Source organism: Dipodomys spectabilis, unplaced genomic scaffold (genome assembly GCF_019054845.1).
Source record: "Dipodomys spectabilis isolate Male_0828 unplaced genomic scaffold, ASM1905484v1 ptg000045l, whole genome shotgun sequence".
NCBI lineage: Eukaryota > Metazoa > Chordata > Mammalia > Rodentia > Heteromyidae > Dipodomys > Dipodomys spectabilis.
Genome location: NW_024870722.1, coordinates 2,135,280 through 2,159,581, shown reverse-complemented (window position 1 = coordinate 2,159,581; position 24,302 = coordinate 2,135,280). Strand labels below are relative to the sequence as shown.

Sequence of the window (24,302 nt, the reverse complement as noted above, 5' to 3'; positions counted from 1 at the left end):
AGAGGGAGAGGGAGAGAGAGAGGAGACAGAGAGACAGAGAGTATTAGGTGCTAGTCCTAGGACTTAAGCTTTTTAATTCAAGGCCAGTGCTCTACCACTTGAACTACAGCTCCCACTTCTGGCTTTTTGGGATGTTAAGTGTAGATAAGAGTCTGAGTTTTCTGCCCAGGCTGCTTTGAACTGTGATGCTCAGATCTCAGTCTCTGAGTAGCTAGGATTACAGATAAGTGTGAGCCACCAGCACCTGCCAAAGTTGATAAGTAAAGTTTTAATGTAGACCTAGAGGTTGGTAGCCCTTAAATAAAAGCTCTTGCATGCAGCAGAAATCTGGGGAGGAAGAAAAGAATGCAAAAATAAATGATTCTGGAATATCTTTATTGTCAAGTACTATGTTGTGCATTCTCTTCATGACAGGAATGGTAAGAACTCCTGAAACAATATTTCAGAATTCACTACATGCAAGGTTTATGTTTAGATCTCCTTCTCTACCTACCATGCACATGCACCCACCCATCCATGACATTGGCAACTTATCTCAAAATTTAAATGCTTCAAGGATGGCAAAACAATATAGCAATTCTCTATAAATAAGACATAAACATAGAACACACTCTTGTAATCCCAGCACTCAGAAGGAGCAGGAAATCAAAAGTTCAGGCTAGGCTGGTTGCTACAGAGAGGTCTTATCTCAAAAACCAAACCAAATCAAAACAAAAAAGTACAACACAGGAACAACACACACACACACACACACACACGTACACAATACTCATGTAGTTGTAATAAATTCTGTTAAATATTTGACCTTGTAGCAGAAAATAATGAATATAATGAAATCAACACTTACATTTAGCTCCTATTGTCAAGAGAAATTACAGTGTTACATGACCATTTTAGACTATGTAGAAACGTTTAACTAAACTGAATCTTTCCTGGTGATGAAAATGTGTAGAATTTACACTTGCAAAAAAAAATCAAACACATATTAAGTTACTGATGATCACCAAGGGCAATAATTAAAGTACAATTAAAAAGGGAAGCCACCAATGTTAAGGCAAATAATTAGCCTTGTCAAGACTCATCCAAGGATGCAAGTATCTTTTTTTCCTCTGAGAAAAGAGCGCTGCTGCTTAGTGTGTTGGGAGCACTCATTTTAGCTTCCCAGACACTCAATGAGCAAACAGGGTGCCATATCAAGAATATGTAAAGTGTCTTCTGTGGGAATGACACTAGATTATAGTGATGTCTTAGAGGATAAAAATCAATGAGCCATGATATAGAGATTTTGTCCAGTCTAATTCATTCATTCATTCATTCACTCACTCACTTATTCATTCATATTGATGCATTTTCACTACTAGAGTAGGAAAACACCCCTACTAATTAAGAGGGCATAGTCATTGCTTGCAGCCCATGAAAGTATCATATTAGCAACTAGCCACAGAGCTTTGCAAGGCTGGTCAGCTCCAATAAGCTTTTATATCACTGGAGTCAAAGTCACCAGCACCTCCTTCGTCTTCAAAATGAGACCGCAAGCAGGAATGAGTTAAGAAAGAACTCATCTAAGAATTTCCAAAAAGAGAACTCAAAACTTGAAACCTAAGAAGTAGAAAATGGCTCCCTGGCATTTTTCAACTTCGATAAGAGATGTTTTCTTCAATCTACCTGGGAGTACATGTGATTAAACAAAGTGGTAATTAAGGAAGAGAAGCAGTACATTCTGATGAAACACTGCATATTTCTTCATGGATATTATTGCTGTTTGATTCCTAAACACTTAAAAAACATGACAATCTTATTGATTCCTAAACACTTAAGAAACATGGCAATAGGTGGGAAGGTGGCTCAGTGGTAGAGCGCTTGCTTTGCATGCATGAGGCCCTGGGTTCAATTCCTCAGCACTACATAAACAGAAAAAGCTGGAAGTGGTGCTGTGGCTCAAGTGATAGAGTGCTAGCCTTGCGCTGGAGAGCTGAGGGACACAGTCCAGGCCCAGAGTTCAGGCCCCATGACTAACAAAACAAACAACCTCCCCCCCGCAAAACAAACAAACAAACAAACAAACACACACACACACACACAAAAACCCCATGTCAATCTTATGTTATTTAAGAAAAGAGAAATGGAGGGACAAAGGGTAAACAAATGCAGCAGGGGTACTCACTAGATGCTACGTTGAAAATGTGCTATACAGCTTGTGAGTGGAGGTAAAGGAGGGAAAATCTGGGAGAGAGAGAAGGAAGGGGTGATTTTCCAAAAAGAAATGTACTTATTACCTGACTTATGTAACTAGAATCCCTCTGTATATCACGTTTATAATACTAATTAAAAAATAAATATACAAAAGAACAAATGAATGAAAAATGGTGGTAGCCCTTCAGGTACATTTTTGTTTCCAATGAGGAAAAATCACTTTGGTATTGCATGTGTGTGCATGTGTGTGTGTGTGTGTGTGTGTGTGTGTGTGTGTGTGTTCTGTGTGAATCTGTTTCAGAGTGTCTGGGTTCCATCAGGATGTGAACACACATGCAGGATTTCACAGAACCAAGTATCCTATATTTTTAGAACTCACAGTCAGAGAACTTTTAATATTTTCTCTCTATCTGCAGCCAGAAGTCTCTGGGTTGGTTGAACAAGCTGTCTACAGGAAGAACGTTGTGAGATTGACAGGCTCTTTACACATGATGAAGATGTCTTTGAGACTCATACAATCTTTTAAGCTCACTGCCTTGAAGATCTATGCCAAATATATTCAATCTCAAAATTTCATTGATTTTGTGATACTCATGTGATTTCGCCCATGGGGAGGAATGGCACATGTTTTTGAATTGGAAAATCTTTTACTTAAAAAAAAAGTTGAAGCTATTACTGTGGACTTAAATCATCCTTTGATTTTAGTAGTCTTTTCTCTCTTGTTCAGAGGCCTTTGCCTAAAATAGTAACTGTAAGTGCCTGTGACTTCCCATCACAAAAGTGACAAAGACATTGACCTTGGACAGCTGGCTTCAGCTACATTTCCTGTGGCTATTTCCTGTTGCATTTATCAGTCTTTGCTGCTTTGAGCTATACTTTGTGGTCCACAGACCCCCCCTCCCTCTCCCCCCCCCCCCCCCCCCACACACAGAGATAGTCTGCATTCTTTTCTGTCTTGGCACCTGCTGCCTTGACTTGACAAAGTCAAAAAGTGACATCTACCTGTCAGAGGTGTCCGGTTCAGTCCTGGATAAATGCTTCTTCAGCAAATTTCACACCGAGGGCATTGATTGGTCTGCCTGTATCTATTCTGATGAGCTACGGGTGCTCTGACCACTATTTCTAAATAGTGACTCTGCTCCAAAATGTATAGCTGAAAGAATCTTGCTATTTATGGATGTTTTGATATCAAACATGCAACTGGGACTGTGTGTGAATATGAAATGAACTGCATATCAGTGTCGGTCCCTTGCAATAGGACAGTCTGTGTGTCACACTATCATTGTGAAAGGGGCTTAAAAAAATCATTACTGGGGTAATCCAGCTGAAAGAAGATCCCAAGATTTAAAATACTCCTTAATGGTTGGAGAGGGGTGTGGGTAGTAGGGACTAGCTACTTCCAAGTTTAAGCAGCACTGGTGTTCCAGCTGAGCTCTTGAAATGGGCCTGGTCACTGCATACAGTAGTTATTCAAGGTGGTTAGGGTTTAAACTATAGTTTATCAGTCAGATTTATCCCACTTCAAATGCTCCATGACCATCCATGACTAGTGGCTACTGTTCTGACCATTGCCTATGAGAAGACATGTTCTTCACTGCCATAAAGTAGATTAGAAAGTAGAGTTGAGAAATTCCTAGCAATAGTCTCATGTTATTGGCAAAAGCAAATGTGTTTTTGCAACTGCAGAGTTAAATGACACTCCTCAGCTGGCTCAGAGGGTGGGTGGCGTGCAAAGGATTATGGGAGAAGATGCTGGGGTGGAAGCCTGAAGCCCAGGAGAAGGAGGAGCTTCAGGGTGTGTGTGTGTATGGCAGGACCCCTGAGCAACACAAAACTGGGTGGGTGGCAGACACAGCCTTGGGAGGGGGAGAAGTTCTGACACTTCCGTGGTGGGACTTCAGCTACCCCCGAGTGCATTTAGAGAGGGTGGAGAGGATCCAGCAGGGGGTGGCAGATGAGAGGAGGGCCAGGGGCAGGACAGGGTTCATGTGTGGGAAGAAAAAAGCCCATGACTCTTGAGCTCCTACATTAGGTGGGTAATGGTCTGAGTCCAGATTGGATTATGGACTTTTATCCTCTGATAATCCTGAAGTGCCAGTTGGAGTTGGGAGTTCATCATCTGACAGCATCCCCAGAGGACCACTAGCTCGTGACAAGCAGCTTGAGGGGGCCAGAACTACAAGGCAGGGGATGGGGTGGGGGGGGTAGGGGGCGGTTAATAGGAAAGCATGACTCTGCTACCTGATACAGACTACAATCTGGGGTTTATGTTCAGCCAGGAAGCAGAATTCTAGAGAGAGGAAAACATATTCCCTGCCTTCCACACAAAGGAAATGAGACGCCAGGGACCAGACCCCAGCTTAGAAGTCTTATATGAGTACTGCCATCTTGTAGGTATTTCTGTAAGGCTCAAGGCCCAATGTTGAGTGGACACGTCTAACTCTAAGTCCTTGGCAAAAGTAGGAAGTCGGGAACCTGTTGGTAAGCTACAGGCAGCTTTCCTTTTATTATCTACTACCCTCCCATCATTTGGTTGGCCATTCCATGATGAACCAGTGTGAGTCAGTGGCTGGATGGAGCATCCGAGACCAGGTGCTTGTGAGTGGCCAGTGATACCCTGCTCTGAGTTCATAGGGGATAGCCTGGGGGCTGACAACACCTAGCACGTCTTCCAAAGGGAACTCACCAGGCAGTAGAGCTTTGGAAGTAGTTGTAATACTTAAGAGATTTATGAAAGCATTTGTCAAAAGTAAGGGAACAAATAGCTAGGGTTTATCAGTAAGCGCTCTTGTGAATGAAGAGCAGGGTTTTCTTGTTACTAGATTGAGATAGCAAGAAGATATATCCCTCTCCCCCTACTGTGGGAACTGTGATGCAGACACATGATGCTGGAATTGCTGCAGCCATCTTGTGATCATGAGTAGTTAATAACTTGAGGATGGCACCCATGAACTATGTCAAGTAACTGATGAATTAATCAATCCTACTACTTTCCTATCATTATGTGACATTCATTCCTTCTCTCATGTTATAAATATTAACTAAGCACAAACAAAGTAAACATTGGTTCAAGACATCTACCGTAGAGGACAAATAAACTAAAGTTATGGGCTTTGTCAGTGTTCCAAATTTTCCCATTGCTTCAGTATCTCTGAGTTAATTTTTTTATGTCCTGTAGGCAGAACATCTTTACTTACAGCCTGCTGACTGCACATTGACTTCACAGGTAACTGAACTGTATGCTACAATTACACAGCAGAAAAGTACTTGAAGTGCCCCTTCATGCTCCTTATTTTTCCCTCGTACATTTGACATTTGTGGACCATTTCCCCCAGTGAGCCAGAGTCTCTTACCTTGGTTCCCATAATGCTATGTTGTTTACTGCCATCTTCTTTGGCCTCTTCTCAGTCTCTGAGGGTTCTTTTAATTCACAGATTACTTTGTGAGTGTCTATGTGTGTGCTAGTCCCTGGGCTTTAACTTATGGGGCTGGGCACTAGTCACTTAGCTTTTTTTTTTCACTCAAGACTGGCACTCTACCACTTGGCACTCTACATCCGGCTTTATTGTTACTTAAGTCTCAGGACTTCACTGCTCAGGCTGGCTTTGAACTGGGACCATCACATCTCAGCCTCTGACTAGCTAGGTTACTTTAGTTAACATTCAGAACATTAACTATTGGGGTTCTGGCGTATTTTCTCCCACTGTCACCTATTTTCTTATTCTACACTTTCTGAAAGATAGTCACTTATCTGGCTTCACCACATATACACAGACGATGCTAAGCTATGTCCAGCACAGAACTCCCTCTGGAGCTTTGCATCTGTCCAATGAGTGATCTATTTAGACACTTGCATAGCTCAAAACCAATGGAGCCAAATTATCTCAATACTGTGTGTACTAAATTCACTTCTCTTGGGCTCCCAACACAGTGAATACCTCCTAGATTGGTTCTTCCCCAGCTGTTCAAGCTCAAATCCCAAGTATCAGCCTTGCTGCTTTCCTTTCCTCATGTCTTTCTCCAAATCTAAGCAATCCCAGAGCCCTCTTGTGTTTATCTCCTATGTATCTTCAACTTGGTCCCTGCCCCAAGCCTACGTTCCTCATTCTGTACTCATCATCTGAACCATGGAATCCACCAGCTATCTGATCTCTCCGACACATGTCTTGGACACTTTCCAAGTCATCCTTCCCTATGGGCAGAGCAATGAGGCCGCACATCTCATCATACACAGTGCCCCCTCACTCGAGCTCCTCTCCTCTTTTAAAAACAGGAACAAGCAGTGAGAACCGTTCTCTAGCCTGTAAGAACTGTCCTGGCTCTCTTTACCAAAAAGACATGTTGGACATTCATTCTCTCTTTCACTTTCAATATGGTGCCTCCTACTGTGTCTAGCCTTCATCTTGGGATACTCGCTTTTCATCTTTGCTAGGATAATTCCTTGTCATCCCTGAGGAATTCCTCTAGGAGACAGCTCCTTCCAACACATCTTCCCTGGATTTCCAGGCTTGGATAGATGACACTTCCATCTAAAGTCATCCATTTTTCTCCACCATATCTGCCAGGATTGCGAGCATTAGCCAGGATCCTAGCTTGTCCTTGCAGTACTTCTGGCATGCAGAATGGTACCTGCCACTTGATGGATTCTCTGCCCATATACAAGGAACCAATGCATGTACTAGGGAGTACTCACTGCTATAACAACTTCATTAATTCTCCTTGCATGGGACAGTGCTTTTCTGAGAACCTGGGGTTGCTCAAGAGAATTCTTAGTCATAATTCTTTCTTGGTCACTTTACTGTTTAAGCCTCTTTGCATCTGTCTCAGTTTGATACATTTACATTTTGAAAAGAGGATTTTGTTTAGAAGATCTAAATGAATGAGTATAGTAGGCAAGTCCATTGTACTAAGTACTGGAGTCCATACAGAGGACTGCACTCTGTGAAGAAATGGCCATCACTCTTCATTTTCGTTAATTTTTAAAAGAGTTGTTCTTGCTGGCTTTCGAGCTCCATTTGCTTGTAATACCTTTGAAAAATTATTCTCTATTACCTTTCTTTTTCTTTCTATTTTTGGATCAGTCTTGGGCTTGAACTCAGGATTTAGGTATTGTCCCTGAGTTTTTTTTTTTTTTTTGCTCAAGGTAAGTGCTCTACCGCTTGAGCCACAGCTCTACTTCTGGTAATTAATTGGAGATAAGAGTTTCACAGACTTTTTTGCCTGGGCTGGTTTTGAACTGAAATCCTCAGGTCTCAGTCTCTCAAGTAGCTAGGATTAAAGGCACAAGCCACTGGCATCTAGCTTCTGTGTGTGTTTATAAGGAGAACTAATACTTTCAAAAAGTTATGCTCCCCCGACTGAAGGGGAAGAAAAACACCCCAGTGCAGTTCATAGTCTGGGGTGCAATACTATCTCTAATATTGGAAAGTGACATTGTGCATGGGCACTTTATCCCTCCCTCCTGCAAACAGATGTCCTCTGCTGACCTCCTTCCTCTTCATGTGGGACTCTCTCTTGCCCCAGGCAGAGGGAGGCTGCAATGGAAACTTCTAGATGAGTTGCAGCAAGCCCCAATTACATTACTTCAGGCTGCTACACAAAGGGCACAGTTCTGTCTGGCATGCAGGGGCTGCCACATTGTCAGTTGGTGGTAGAGAGTGGTTCCTTTCGCTCCCTATCTCCTCCTTGTAGGAAACACACTCGTCCAAATTGGATAGACCTGTAGCATACGGAGCAAGTGAAGTGGTGATAGGATTGAGGTTTCATGGGAAAATCCAGTGATAAGAATAGCAGCACAGCCAGGCGCTGGTGGCTCACGCCTGTAATCCTAGCTACTCAGGAGGCTGAGATCTGAGGATCGCGGTTCAAAGCCAGCCCGGGCAGGAGAGACTGTGAGACTCCTATCTCCAATAAACCACCAGAAAGCCGGAAGTGGCGCTGTAGCTCAAGTGGTAGAGCGCTCGCCTTGAGCTGAAGAGCTGAGGGACAGCGCCCAGACCCAGAGTTCAAGCCCTCGACCGACAAAAAAAAAAAAAAAAAAAAGAATAGCAGCACAGGGGCTGGGAAGGTGGCTCAGTGGTAGAGCGCTTGCCTTGCATGCCAGAGGCCCTGGGTTCGATTCCTCAGCACCACGTAAGCACAAAGAAAAAAGCCAGAAGTGCACTGTGGCTCAAGTGGTAGAGCGCTAGCCTTGAGCTGAAGAGCTGAGGGACAGCGCCCAGGCCCAGAGTTCAAGCCCCATGACCAGACCCCCCCCCCCAAAAAAAAAAAAACAATGGCAGCACAATCGTCATGCTTATCCTTTAGAGTCTGCATTATATTCATTTGTAGGGCTCATTTGCAGTAACTACTGACTGCAGTCTTCATGAACGTCCTCTGACTACCAATCTGCAGAACTTTCTACATGGTGTTTGCTCCAGCAACCTTGGGATAGTTTCTGTTAAGTCAAGAAGCCACCTTGTCAGTATTTCCCTCTTCTGTGATGATTAGATATAATGACAATAATGAATGTTACAGTAAAATCAAGTCTCTAGGGTATCCCTGAGGTGTTGCAGAGAGACCTACAAAAAAGGAGGGAGGGAGGCAGGGGAAAGCATTATTTAACTGGATCTGAACAGGGTTTGGTCTGTGATGGTATTTATTGCAGCATGTGGGTGCTTATTACACAATATTATACCTGTAGTCACACATCCTCCTTCTCTCTTGGGGAATGAATATGGAGAAAGGAGCTTATGAGGAAACACAGTTGGGGGACTGTGTAGAAAGGAGATATTGGAGAAGAGTGATAAAGTTATAGATTGCTTTCTCCTGCAGTGCTCAATCAATCAAGGTGTTATATTCTGCCATAGCTTTCCCCATATGTAAGTAGATCGTGTGGCTCACCGCAGGGACTCATGGGCCCAGGAGGCTCTGACAATTATAGGATGTAGGTTGAAATAGTACTGCTTTGCATCCCTCTAGGATTTCTCACCACGAAGGCCGGACAAGAGCTGAGCTGATTCCTACTTGTATCTTGGGCTGGCAATTTGTGCTAAGAGAGAATGCTTCAAAAAATACCACTGGGAAGCTTCATGATAACAACAGAGGAGGCAGGATGCACCAGAGGAATGAAGCCAGATTCACAGGATAATCACAGGTGCAGCAAGATCTAGAAATTCAAACCACCTCTATGTGTCAGAGCCCAAACCTGGCCCACAGGAGAGCTACAAAAGCATGGTAAAAATGGCTAAATGATTGAAATGACGGGAGCCTTTTGACCATCATTTTGCATCTTGATGGTACTGTGGTTCAAAGTCAGGGCCTTGCATTGGCTACACTGGCATTATATACCATTTGAGCTACACATCCTCATCCCTTTTCACTTTTTTTTGGAGGGGGGGGGAGAGGACATGGACTACGACTTCCTATTCATACCTCCTGGTTAGCTAGGATTATAAATCAAGTTCCTGTGCCCAGCCATGCAGTATCTTTCAAGTAGAAAATATAATGCTTGGGTCATCCAAGTAATATCAGTCTTCAACAATCAACAGACCTGGCACAGACAGCCAGTACTAATGACCATAAGATTACTTCAGTGACAAACTTGAGACAGTGTCACCCTCAGAATAGGAGAAAAAGGAAAGGAAGAAGAGAGAAGAAAGAAAATAGTAGAGTCAGAGCTCACAAATATAACACACACACACACACACACACACACACACACACACACACACACACACACACCCTCTCCCTCTCCCTCTCCCTCTCCCTCTCTCTCTCCTTCTCCCTCTCCAGGTAGCAAAGGTCCCAGAAAGGAGGAATAAGGAACTGTTAATATAATGCCTAAACCATTGCAAACATGCCTGTTTAAAGAGAGTAATAAGCAAAAGACACATGGTGGTGTTCATTGGCCAACACATTCACAGAACATTTCAATCACTGTCAATATTTTTGTTTAAAATATCCTAAGTATATAGTTGTAATTTTTTCACTTCAGTTTTTTTTCTGTTGTATGCCAGGTATGGGGAGGGGAGACAAAACCAAAACAAACAAAACAAATAACTATTAAGAAAGTCCTAGATCTTGTGGATTTTGAGCATGCATTTTGGGGAGCCCCCAGGGGTGGCACAAGCCTCAGTAATTACATTCACTCCAGCTGTGCATTCACACATCAGCCCTACATCGTTCCTCAAGACAGCCTATTTTTCTTAGCATCCTGTGGTTTGTGTAAGCAGGGGAAAGGACAGCTCTCCCTCCTACAATACTGGTGCCGTTAGCACCCTTTGCTACATTCTTTTTTTTCCTCCTAAATCATCAGATTTTAAGTCCTTGCATTCTAGTGGAGTTATGCAGAGAAACAAATGCAAGGCTGGGAAGTAGGTGAAGAGTCCATGTGTGCTCCTGGGCCTGTGGTCTGAGGATTGTCTCTTACCTTTATCATAGATTTCCTTCAAGACCCCTCGCTTGATAAGCTCCTCTCTGCTTTGTCTCATTGAGATCTTCCTCTCCAGAGCTACAAGCAAGAGAGAGACACAGTTGTCAGTAGGTAACACCAACACTACTTTTTTCTATCCAAAGGATCTTTATATTAATAGGTACTGTAGTTAATATTTACATGAGATTCTATAAAATCAACATCTTAACAGTTCACTAATGATATGTGCCAGCTATGTATTATATGTTTCTGTTACTATGGTGTGTGTATGTGTGTGTGTGGGTATGTGTGTAGTTTGTGTGTGTATGTGTATGTGCCAATATTGAGGCTGGAACTCAGAACCTTGTGCTCTCACTCTGCTTTCTCATACTTGGCTGTCCTACCATTTAAGCCATACTTCTACTTTGAGCTTTTTGCTATTAAATTGTAGTTAAGAGTCTAATGGATTTGTCTGGCTAGGTTGACTTCAAACTAAGATCCTCAGATCCCAGCCTCCTGAGTAGCTAGGATTATAGATACAGTCCATCAGTGCCCAGCATAGATAAGCCTTATAATCTGATGACTTTGTTACATCTTCAAAATAGTCTTTGAGTTAACTATATTGTATGCCTATGTACTGAATTGGAATTAACCCTGATTTATGGTGTAGCTTCCTCGCAGGAAGCTACAGCACAGAGAAATCCAGTCATAGGATTCCACTCTGTACTGAGTGGAATCAGTACAGAGAAAGATACAGACCTCTGCTCTGAGCTTCCTGCGAGGCCAGGTGAATTTTCACAAGGGTGATCCTGACTTGGTGTCAGGACTGGTTTTTGGCTGAGCTAGCTCAGATTCACTGAGGAGTTTCTGAATTTGCAATGACTAAAAGCATGAATGCTACAGTCGCTCTTGAAAAGCACTTTGGATTGTCCTTTTGGGGCTCTGGGGACTCTCTGAGGGGCAGTGGGTGACTTCATCAGAGTGCCCACCCCCAGGCCTTCTTGTCTCAGGTTCCGCATGGGAGCAGCCAGGGGAGGAACGGATGGCTTCTCTAAGCTGTGCACCTGAGCCAGATGCAGGGGAGCGGGGCTTCCCTCTGGGAACAGTGGGCACCACAGTGACCAATGAGGCAGAAGTAGAGCACAGGGATGGTGGAGGAGGTGGTGGGGGCAGCATGAAGAGCTCACAGGAGGCAACCAGGAGCCTGGGGGTAGGAGTGGGACGGAGCTGCTTTAGTGCCCTCATTTCAGTCTCCTATCAAAACTGTCGATGAGGCTGTGACCGAGTATTTTAGTTGCTTTTGTCGGTCTGAGACTTTCCACATCGTTTAGAAGCCTAGTTGTTCAGGGGGGTAGAAGTCAACTGTAAAATAGAAGAACCACTCTATGCAAATTCAGATACAGATAAACACACATACTCACATCTCTGCAGGAAACACAATTTAGTCTAAAGACTATGAATAAGAGCCAAAAAAAACCAAACAGGGAACATGGGATGGTGATGCTTAGTCTGTCACCCACTAGCTCTGGGACATAGTCAAGTTACTTTGCTCATCTGGGTAAACACAGATGCCTCAGCCCAGCTATTGTGATTCCACAGATGGGACCGGCACCTCAATTGTGGTAAAGAGCTCTCTGGCTTATCCTTAGACATAGCAAGGCTGAGGGACACTGATGATATATTTGAAAACCTATTATTTAAAAAATGGCAAAGCTGGACAAGCCTGCAAACCCAGTTACTCAGGAGGCAAGTGCAGAAAGATGAAGAGTTCAAGGCCAGCTTGGGCCAAAAAAAAAAACAAAAAATCAAACAAAAGGGCTGGGATAGAGCAAGGAGTGATGTGTGCTAGGCCTTGGGTTCAATTCTCAGTACTGGAAAAAATGATTAAAAAAAAAAAAAAAGAGCCAGGCACCAGTAGCTCACGCCTGTAATCCTAGCTGATCAGGAGGCTGAGATCTGAGAATCTCGGATCAAAGCCAGCCCGGGAAGGAAACATCTGTGAGACTCTTATCACTAATAAACCACTAGTAAACCAGAAGTGGCACTGTGGCTCAAGTGGTAGAGCGCTAGCCTTGAGCTGAAGAGCTGAGGGACAGCACCTAGGCCCAGAGTTCAAGCCCCATGACAAAAAAAAAAACCTCCAAAAAACAAAAAAGAAAAAAGTTATGTTCTTTTTCTTAAGTGGGAATGAATTAGGTGGATGAGAGAGAAAAACAAATACCAGAACAGTTGCACTCACCTATGGCTTATAGAACAAAATAATAGACACCTATGAATGAATTTCAAGTTGCAGAAGGAAGCGCAGTGGGGTTGTTCATACCAAAGTCCACAAGTAAAGGTGGGTGGAGGAAACACTGGGCGGAGCTTGTCTGTGGGAGGAGCATCAGGAGCTATACAGAATGGCATGAGATGGCATGAGTGCAGAGGAAGACTGGGAGAAGGGCACCAGGACTACAGCTGGGGGCAGGGGGTAGGGGGCAAGGGGTAGTGGCTGAAATGCTCTGCTTGATCAGAGAAAATTCTGGCAGCAAAGTGAGAAAGGTCTGGATAGCAGGAGAAAAGCACAGGTTTTAAGCAAAACATTGCCACAGATCTTCTGGGTGACATTACGTCTCCACATGGAAAGAGATGCTCTGCCATCCTGTACTCAAGCCACATAAATGGAAGAATATAATGTTTCCCAGAACTTCCCCAACCCACAGACATAGTGATGAGGATGTGGCTGCAGGAAGGCAGGCTGAACCCCGGGCTTGATGGTCCAAGACTACGAGCTGTGGATTAAATGGGCCTGGTCTCAGGCCACCACTCAGCTTTCCAGAACCTGGCTGTCCCACCACACTCGTGAATAACAATGGAGCCACTGCTCATGCTCAAAGGGACTGGAGACAACTAAAGGGCCATCCGGCCCTCAGGGAGTCTACAGCTTCCAAGGCTCAAGTCATCATCAAATAATAAAATTATCTAACCTACAATTACTAACTGAGATAAGTCTGCCCTTTTGTGGTGGTATGAGGTTTGAAATCATGACCTTGCAATTGATAGGCAGTCATCCTATTACTATTACTGGAGACATGCTCCAGCCAAAATAAGTCCTCTTAAAAGGTAAGTGCATGAGCTGGGTGCTTGTGGCTCATGTCTGAAATTCTAGCTACTTAGGCTGAGATCTGATGATTGTGGTTCAGAGCCAGCCTGGGTAGAAATGTCCCCATGAGACTCTTATCTCCAATTAACCACTCAACAACCGGAAGCGGCACTGTGGCTCAAGTGGTAGAGCGCTGGCCTAGAGCACAAAGAGGCTCAAGGATAATGCTCAGGCCCTAGGTTCAGGTCCCATAACCAACAAAACAATAAAAAAAAGGAAAAGGAAAGTGCTTGGTCCCATGACAAATATCATTCCTTGTTGGAATGTCATGGGTTTTCTGAAGATCACTGAACTGAGATATGAAAGATAAAAATATATCTTTTTTTCCAGCAAAGTGCTGTTTGGTAAAGCTGAGGAAACACTCTGAACAGAGGAGCTGACCTGTGGCTCCTCATGGAGGAATCATGGTACCATCGAAGAGCAGAAAGAAAGTTGCTACGGATGCTTTCACCATCCAAATGGAGAATATCTGAAAGAAGACTGGAGAGGAGGAGGTTGGGCTGTGCAGATCTTCACAGACCATGCTATTCTAAGCTCAGTGGAAAGAAACGATCAGATCTGAGTTTTAGATGGACAGACACTCACGTGAGTGTGGCGGGCGGGCTGGAGCAAAACCTAGTTACTTGATCTGAGGTCACAGCAGGCAGAGGACAATGGCAACTTAGATGAGGGATGCATTAATGATATAATAGGTGGTCACACAGACACTAATGGAAGGTAAGAACTGCGCCAAATGCGTGCATAAATGAGAGGCGTCGAGACATCCTTCCTTGAATGAATGGAGGTGCTGTCAATGTCTGAGAAGCATGTTTGGAAGGGGGTGTGGGATAAGCTCAAGGTTAGCCAGGTCCAAGAGGAGAGAGCCAGCATGGGCTTGCAGTTGGACAGCTCATCAAACAAGAAGGAGCAGTGCTGTGTAGCACAGATTATTCCAGACTCCCTTGCACACCAGGGATTCTAGAATATTCTTTTTCCCACAGTAATACTCCTAATGGAAAAGGAGGAATTCCAGGGCCTCAGGGGGTATGTCTTGAGTTTGTTGTCCCATGCATGCCATTTCCTTGATACTTTTCTTTGAAAATTATAGTAAGTAGGCTAGGAATGGAGCTCAGTGGTAAAGCATTTGCCTAGTATATTCAAGGCCCTGGATTTGTTCTCCAGCATATCACATACATACATACATACACACACACACATGCACACACACACACAGAGCAGATAGCACAGAACATAATCAGTTTATATAGGAAACTATCCCTCCCTCCTCTACCATCCATTTCTGAGTTAAAATGACAACTTTGCCAAGTCTTTCAGGACTTTCCTAGAGCGGATTAGAAGATCAGGAGGACTCTTACCTAATCAATGGTTCATTGACTGTGATCAGCCCAGTGATGGTTTTCAAAATCTGAATAGACTACTGGAAGACGGTAGGAACTGGAGGAGGGAACTAGCTGGAGGAAGTAGGTCACTGAGGGCATGGCTTTGAAGGGAATATCTTGTTCCAACCCTGTTCTGCCTCTGCTCTGCTTCCTGACTGCCATATTGAACAACTTTGTTCCACCCAGTACCTTTGCCGCCACTTGCCTGCTATAATGGAAGCCTCTGAAACAGAGCTAAAAGGAGTCCCCCAACCCTTCAGATGTTCTCCCAGGGACTTAGTCAATCAAGGCCATTGTCAAGTTCACCACTGCTCCAGAAAGTGAAATTAAGTGAGCTGTCTGGTATAGGACACCTCAAACCATTTGACTTTGTTTCCTACTGAACCACAAACACAGAAAACATCATTCTTGCCTTTTCACCAATCAAAGAAATGCTCCGTGTCCTTCTCTCCCTTCCCTGTATTTTATTTGGCCTGGGGGAGAAGGTGGAAATGGATGGAAAGAGGAGAAATTATGAAAAGTCAAAGAAGTCAGGAGGAAAGAAGCATCAAGGAAGACCAGTGTGATTCCTATGGCCACCTGCCTGTAGGAGGAAGGAAGGGAAGCCAGGTAAATAGAGTCCAGGCTGCATGGGGAGCTGCTTCTCTGGGGGGCTTTGGAAGGTAGGAAATAAAAATAAACAGTACAGAATCATTTATTGTTTTTAGAAAACATAACAAAAAATGAAAAATGTGTATTGTTGGATAGATAGCAAAGACATGCAAGAAAACATTTACTTTTATCTGTATGCTGGATACCAGGGCTTGAACCCAGGGCCTCTAGCTGTCTGTATGCTTTTTCAATCACAGCTAGCTTTCTATTCAGCCACACCCCTATTCTGGATTTTTGCTGGTTAATTGGGCATAAGAGTTTCATGAATTTGTCTGCTTTGGCTGGCTTCAAACCATGGTCCTCAAATGTCAGCCTCCCAAATAGCTAGGATTATAGGCGTGAGATAATGCCCAGTTTAGGAAGGCATTATTTTCATACAAAAGAACAGTAGTCAGTAAAGACTGATTTTTTTTCTTTGTCGAAACGACTTTAATGGCTATCCACAATCCACGGATTTTATTACAGAGTTTTCATTCTAAATGATCACTGTCTATTTTTTTTATTGTGAAAATACTGTACAGAGGGGTTACAATTACATGGGCAAGATAATGAGTACATTTCTTATCAAGAATTGTTGCCTCCTCCTTTGTTTCCCCTTCCCATCCCATCCTCCCCCCACCCCCCCAATCTTCCTACCCCCGCCCCCCACCAAAGTTGTAAAGTTCGTTTTCGACATAAAGACTGATTTTAAAATAAGAAAATCTGTTTTAAAATGTGAGAGTCAATCCAGTATTTTCCAATTGTGACAGAAAGGGGCAGTATAAAAACCACTCATGGAATGCTTTGGAGAGAATTTTTTGGTTAGAAAACTGGACTGTGTTTCAGTACTCGAGAGGACCAAAAGTTCACGCCAGCTTGGGCCACATAGTGAGATGCTAGCTCAAGAATCAAACAGAAAAAGATTAAAACAAAAATCCTCTGAATTGTGGATGTAGTTCTACAACTCTAAATGCCCTACAATTATGGAATTATGGGATTGTACACTTCCATTGGTTAATGTTTAGTTTGTAAATGATGACCAATGTTCTTAACATATATGTGTGTATGTATATATACATATATCTGTATATATACATACACACATATAGCAGCATGCCTATGGTCATGCCTGTAACCCTAGTTCTCAAGAGGCTGAGTCTGAAGATCATGGTTCAAAGCCAGCCTAGGCAAAGAAATCTGTGTGAATATTTATTTCCAATTAACCACCCCAATAGGCCAGAAGCAGAGCTTGGCTCAAGTGGTAGAGCACTAGCTTTGAGCTGAAAAAGCTCAGTGACAATACCCAGGCCCTGAATTCAAGCCCAGAAATGGAAAAAAAGGAAAAGTCAGGGGCTAGTGGTTCATGTCTGAAATCCTAGCTACTTAAGAGGCTGAGATCCAGAGGATGTAGATTTAAAGCCAGACAGAGCAATATAGTCAGCAAAAAGTCATGCCAGAGTTATAGCTCAAGGAGTGGACTGCTAGTTGAGCAAGCAAGCTGAGCAAGCATGAGGTCCTGAGTTTAACCCTGCAGTTCACATGTGCAGCTCACATGCACCTGGAATCCATCAGGGTTTCCCGATGTCACTGTGGCAACTGATACATCAAAATAGAAAGAGGAACAGCAAACTTGTGTACACTACACTTCTAGAAACATCCAGCTTGCAAATCTAAACCACAGAGGAGCCATCTGAACAGGGAAAGGAAGAAGCAAATTTCGATTTGTACTTACATGCTGACAGTGAATTAGCTGGGTCAATCCAAACACATAAGCCAAGGCCACACATATCCCCTCTTGTCTGCTGTACAAGAGTGGGAGGAGTATTTCTCAATTACTGTATCAAAAGGGGCCCCAAAGGCTCCAAACAAGCCAGCTCAAAGGTTACCAGCCTCACCCGCAGACTGCCTGAACAAAAGAATTAGGCCTACTTCTTCTTGAATCATTACCACTGAGCTTCAACTGGACATACTCAAGCCGTAGTTCTGATGCTTGGATCTCTTGAGGCCTTGTTCAACCTGGAAGAATTGTTTCTAGAGACAGGAAAAGACTTGCCCTCCAGTGAACATGCTTTTCATAGGCAAAAAGGCCAACCCAGAGCCTAGAATCCCAGCCACCTTTCTCCACCCTAATCACCCAGGTATCTAGACAACCAGAGGCAACCTCCAAGCTGCAGAGCCTACAGAAGTATCCGCATTAGCCAGTCAGAAATCTGCCTGTCTTGCCACTTCTTTCCATGGGAATCAGTCAGATCTCCTCTGCCCACACAGTCTCCTCCTTCCTAAACAACCTCGAGGTTTCCTGGTGGCATGGTGGATATCTTCTCTTACCATCTGGGAATATAAGAAACTGTTTTTCTTTTTAAAGGCACTGCTCTTCAGCTCATGGTTTTACCAGAAGTGAATAATAATAAGGCTTAAATTTTACCCACTTACTTGGCAGGCAGAAAACTGAGGGGATTGTGATTTGAGGCCCGACTTGGCATAAAAAGAACTAGGCTCTACCTCAACAAATAAGCCAAACATGTGAGTATATACCGGTGATTCCAGTTACTTGGAAGTATAGGGAGAAGGACCGTGGTCCCAGGCTGGTCTCAGCAAAAGCTATGAGAACCTATCTGAATCATAACTAAAGCAAATGAATAACGGAGTGTGGCTCAATTGGTAGAGCTCCTGCCTAGTAAGCATAAGGCTCTGAGTTCAAATCTCATTCTGTAAGGGAGTAGTCATTTGAAAGAGAGAAAAGCAAATGAGAAATAAAGTAGCAATTTACCGAATAGTCTTCTATCTTTCGTTCTTAAAACAGTCAACTTGCAATTGGAATCTATATCTTTCACCTTTTAAACTCTACAACATCCCATGAAAGGGAAAATTAGGCTAGAAATCTACAAGTGACAAATGAAATGAAGTTCTAGAACCTAGAACATGTCTTCCCTTGTTGTCTGCCTTCATAAATAATGGGGGTTGTTAATATATGCAAGAGCTATAGGCAAAGATGACCACAAACCAGACACTCAACCCATAAGTAAATCTGATGCAACAAGAAAACCAGGTGTATTGGCACACATCTGTAATCCTAGCATTCAGGAATGAGACAGGAGTATCATGAACGTGAGTGCAGGCTGGTTTACATAATTTCACCCCAAAGTGGGGTGAAAATGTTGAAAGGGGGTGACACAGATCAAGATGAATTGTATTCACAAACTGCTTTGTTAAATGGCAAAAAAATCTCCCATAATTCAACACATATCCTACAAAATTAAGTGAGGGGAGGGGTAGGTTGGGAGGGATGGGTGAGAATTGAAAGGGGTGACACTGATCAAGACACACCGTATTCATAAACTCCTTTGTTGAATGGCAACTCCTTTATATAACTACTTAAAGATAATACAGATTTTTTTTAAAAGCTAGGATAGGATTACAATAAAAATCAGGAAAGGAAATGCCTTGAAAAAGTGATATTAGGGACTTATGAGTACTGCCAATATTTCCTCCTTTTGACTTATGGTTATGGTTCCAGGCTATTTACACTTCATAACCATCAGACAAACTGCATGTGGATACTGATCCCAGTTTTTCAACTCATATTTCATTTGCCTAAACAAAAACATTCAAACAATATTCATGTTCATTCTGCTTCTCTTTGTACTGTTGCAATAGACTCCAAAAAGCTTAGTCACTGAATAAAGAAATTGTGCAGCTGACTGGTGAAGTTGTCTGTTGAGGGCAGAAAGAGTGATCAGAAGTCAATAAAGGCACAAAGCATCTTTTCTTGGCTATTTCTTCCAGCAGGTCACACAAGTACAGAAGGGTTGTGCTTAACATTTACTCAGTCATTTCCAAAATCTATAGAAAGCAATACTTTTGGGTTAAAAAAGCTAGTAGAAAGTTTTAGAATATTACTGAGTACGAATCTGAATTTGGGGAGAGATGGAGAGAATGATGAGAAGGTGACATTGATCAAGAGGCATTGTACTCATAAACTGACAGGTTGAATTAAAACCCCTTTGTACAACTACTTGAGATAATAATAGCAATAATAACAATAATACTATTATGAATTTAGAAAATAGGATGGATGATTCTTGGAATCCATCCTAAGGTGACATGTCAGAAGCAAAACTTGAGAGTGCATACTCCAGTTTTGCTTTGTCTATTCTAATCTGCATAGGAAACTTCAAATCAAATGCCAACAGAATAAGCATCGTTTGCCACTTCTGAGATCGATGAGGTGTAAAAGAAATAATTTCTTCTCCATTTATTGGCCCCGGTTACAGGAACATAATAGGACATGCTTAATAAAACGAAGAATGGAAAAATAATTTATGAGAAGCCTCATTTACAACCTTCATTTTTTTCCCGTCATTTCTCCTAATGGATTTTTTTCCTCTGTGAAACAAGAAACAGGTGAATCTGTGGTGATGAAGGATGTAATGAGGTGAGAATGTTGATGTTAGAGACATGGTTGGGGCCTTGCTTCTATTACTTGTAAGAGTGTAATAATGGCTTTTTGTTTGTAATTGTACTCAGAGCCACAGTTTCTATTTCCACTGTGTTCTCTGTTGCCTTTAACACTACCCCCTTCCCCAGGAATAAAAATAAAATTCATTAATTTAGGACGACATAAGTGAGTTTATCCTTCCAAATGCAGCCAGCATAATGGTGCACTGTGTTTCATTCCAGACACCTAATTATTATTGATCGCCTTGTGATAGACATGTACTGCTTCAAGTTCTAAAGAATGGAACTCTGAAATTCTGCCCAGAACAGCTTAATAGCCCAGCCACCACCTGTTACCTAAAAGATAATAAGGCTCTTGTTTGATGGGTTTTGTGGTGCTGAGTTCAGGAAAGTAAACTTGTATGTTCTGCTGCATGCTTCTCTGCTCATGCTCAGAGCAACCATGCTGCAACGAATTCTTGAAGACAATGTTAATATTTTTAGGGCTTAAAAATATCTTGGAGATAGAGAAAGATAGCAGCATAAGACTGAGGGGTTTGCTTTCTGGTTATTTTTTGGTGCTGGAGAGGGGATCTGGGGCCTTGCACATGCTAAGTATGTACCTCTAATACTGAGCTACACTCTCAACCCAGATTGAAGAATTCTGTTTTTACTATATACATTCATAAATAAAGCATGATAATAATTGCATACCATCATTTAAAAATTCATGAAGCATACATATAGTTATATCATACATCATATAAGCACACAAATCAGTTACTCTGCTCTGTCCCAAGGGGCATTTCATATGAAGGCTTTGGTTCACTCCATCATCACCATGCATTAGGAATCATATTCTGTGTGTTTTCTATGCCACACTTTTAAGTGACACAATAACTCCAGAAGGTTGACACTATTATCCACCCCAACCTGGTAGAGTTACATAACATGAAGTAATTTCCCCAGAGTGAAGTTAGATGTGACTTGAGCCATATGACTCCCCAAGCATGACTGTACAAGTAGACAGGCTACAGCAATTATTTGCTATTATTATTATTGCCAGTCATGCGGTTTGAACTCAGAGCCTGGGTGCTATTCTTGAGCTATTTTTCCCAAAGTTAGTGCTCAGCCACTTGAACCACAGCTCCACTTCTAGCTTCCTCCTCCTCCTCCCCCTCCTCCTCCCTTCCCCCTCCACTTCTTCTTCCTCCTTCTCCTCCTCTTCTTTCTCCTCCTCCTCCTCCTCCTTCTTCTTTTTGAGATGAGTCTCAGACTTCCCTGCCTAGGTTGCCTTCAAACCATGATCCTCAGATCTTAGGCTGGCTTGCTCATGGCTGGTTATTTTAGAGATGGGGGCATAGGGAGCCCATACAAATTTTTCTGCAGAGGTTGGCTTCAAACTGAGATCCTCAGCACTCAGCCTAGTATTACATGCCTGGGCTGCTGGCTCTGGCTTCATCTTTAAATCACTTTCAGTTTTTATTTCTTTATTGGCACTATAGGGAAAACACTATAGGCTAGATTGTCAAGTATCAAATTGAGGAGAATAAATTACAGTCCTCTTACAGTGAATATTTTTTGTTGGTTGTAGGTCCTGCACCCTGGGCCTGGGCGCTGTCCCTCAGCTCTTCAGCTCAAGGCTAGTGCTCTACCACTTGAGCTACAGTCCCACTTCAGTTTTCTGGGTAGTTTATTGGAGATAAGAATCTCATGGACTTTTCCTGCCTGGGCTGGCTTTGAACTGCAATCCTTGATCTTAGCCTTCTGAGTAGCTAGGATTACAGGCATGAGCCACTGGCACCCAGCCCTTACAGTGAGATTTTTGACTATTTCACAATTCCTACATATGGTGGAGTTCATTTGCTTGTTTATTTTCTAGCAGTTACCTTATATTAAAGTTCAGAAGTTCATTCTTACTTCCACATTGCTTAAATCTTAAATGCAGTTTGACTAATATTAAATTTTTATATGTACCTGAATTGATCTTTGGATGGTAGTATTAGTGATAGTGATTTTCATCATCAGAAAATGCAACTTATCTGTAATATATTATCCTTTTCAAGATATTATTGAATTTAATTTCCTAAGACTGTATATATAACTTTTATGTTTATATTGTAGATATCAGCCTATAAGTTTCCCATAATATCATGTTACAATATCAAGACTTTTAAAACAAGTAATAAATTTCTTTTTATTCTTTTGCCTGGAGTCAGTTTGTACAAAAATGATACTGTTTCTTTATTAAATATTTGAAAGAATTCATTAGTGAAGCCATCTGCGCCATCTCGTCCCTTTTGGGGAAGTTTTAAAGTCATCAGTAGAATTTGCTCAGCAGAACAGTATTCATTCTATTTCATTTTCTATTTCAATTAAAAAAATTTTAAAACTGTATCTTGACTGGATAACAGAATCTTCCAAATTTGAGAAAATGCCAGGTAATTTAATGAGGCCTCTTCCTATGATTTATGGTACACATATTTTGTGTTCTGTTTTGGTCTTCTCTTATATGATAAAGTGCTTCAATCGGAAATAGAGTATGGGATTGGTGATATCTCCTATATGCACCCATCAGCTAATGATAAAAATAGTATGGCCAATACTCATTATCTTCAAGTTGGAGAACTGAATTGTTAATGTTCATTAAGGAAAAACCCTCCTTTGGTATTTGCATACCACCCATGAAAAAGAAAATCTTAGGATATTTAAGTGGCAGGTTTGTGCATCCAACATGTATCCTAATTGCAGTCAGAAAAACAGAAAAAGACAATCACCATAAACAAATAAGCAGGAATCTACACTGTCCAGGACAGAGAAGGAAGTCTAAAATCATAGAGCTATTCAAGGCTTCCTCTAGAAGGGGGTCATTGTTTTCTTAAACAAATATAGAGACTTGCCACTAGTTTATAGTAATTGCGACGTCTGAGCTTTGTTTCTCATGGATGTTTCTGTGCTGCTTTTGAAGTAATTATGGCATGCACGGTGCGTGCAACTATATCTGCAATCCTGAATTTGCAAATAAGAATCACAGGGGTCGTTTTCTTTCTTTTGCCTGGGATAGGTTTTCATGACTTCACAAAGGGTATACTTTATCCCATAATCTAGTCCAGCAAAGTCTCCTAGTTCTAGAGATGCATTCCCCTGGATTCCAGTTGGGATGACTGGAGTACAGATCTGGGCTGCAGTGGTATAGAATTCCGATTCTGATTTTTAGAACAACCTCCGCTGGTGTGAGTGGGGGAATAAGGTATTTGCTCAGGATGGGAATTTGCTGATCTTGAAGGTGTGCAAAGCAAATGTAAACCTTCGTCCCATTGTTCTCTTTTTGGCAAACTCATCAAAGGACTGTGCTGACTCTCATCACGAGGTTAATAGAAAATCTTGCCTGAGGTTACATCCACAGCATCACACAGGCACAAGTGATAAAAACAGATCTAGCAACCCGATTTGATTTTTTTTTCTTCCATCACCTGGAAGAGATAACCGGGAAAACTAATTGCTGCGAGACTGAAGATGGGGGCTAGAGTCACCTGGACTCCATTATACATCACATCAAAATTATTAGCTAGGTATCACCATAGCTACATTATGCTTTAATTGTTATTTTAAAATATGCAACATAAAGCTTATCATCAGAACATTTGTGATGTAGCTCAGTAGTGTTAAATATATTCTTTCCTTTGTACAACCATTTCCAGAACTTTTTAAACCTTGAAAAACTCAAATTCTGTACCACCAAACAGTAACTCTCCATTACTGCCCCCCCCCATCTATTTTAGGTACTAGATATGAATGGACATGTATTATTTGTCTTTTTTTTTTTTTTTTACTAATTTATTTACTTAGCATAATATCCTTGAGATTAACCCATGTTGCACAGTGTATCACATTTTCAATGTTTTTCAATTAATTAATTTACTTAATTAATTTGTGTGCCAGCAGGGAGCTTGAACTCAGGACTCATGAACTTCCTTTACTTTTTTCACTCAAGGTGAGCACTCTACAACTTGAGCCACATCTCTACCTCTACCTCCAGCTTTTGCTGGCTAATTGTAAATAAAGACTGATGGACTTTTATGCCTGGGCTGGCTTTGAACCTTTATTCTCAGATCTCAGCCTCCTTAGT

General features: G+C 42.1%; 1 protein-coding gene across 5 annotated transcripts in view; it reads right to left on the bottom strand.

Moving 5' to 3' along the window:
- Window positions 1-24,302, bottom strand: part of Phactr1 (phosphatase and actin regulator 1) — a 430,764-nt gene that overhangs the window by 80,910 nt on the left and 325,552 nt on the right. For all 5 annotated transcript variants that reach the window (XM_042678533.1, XM_042678536.1, XM_042678535.1 and 2 more), the window contains one exon: window positions 10,604-10,684. In XM_042678533.1, the coding sequence (XP_042534467.1) occupies window positions 10,604-10,684 (81 nt within the window). The remainder of the gene's footprint in view (window positions 1-10,603; window positions 10,685-24,302) is intronic.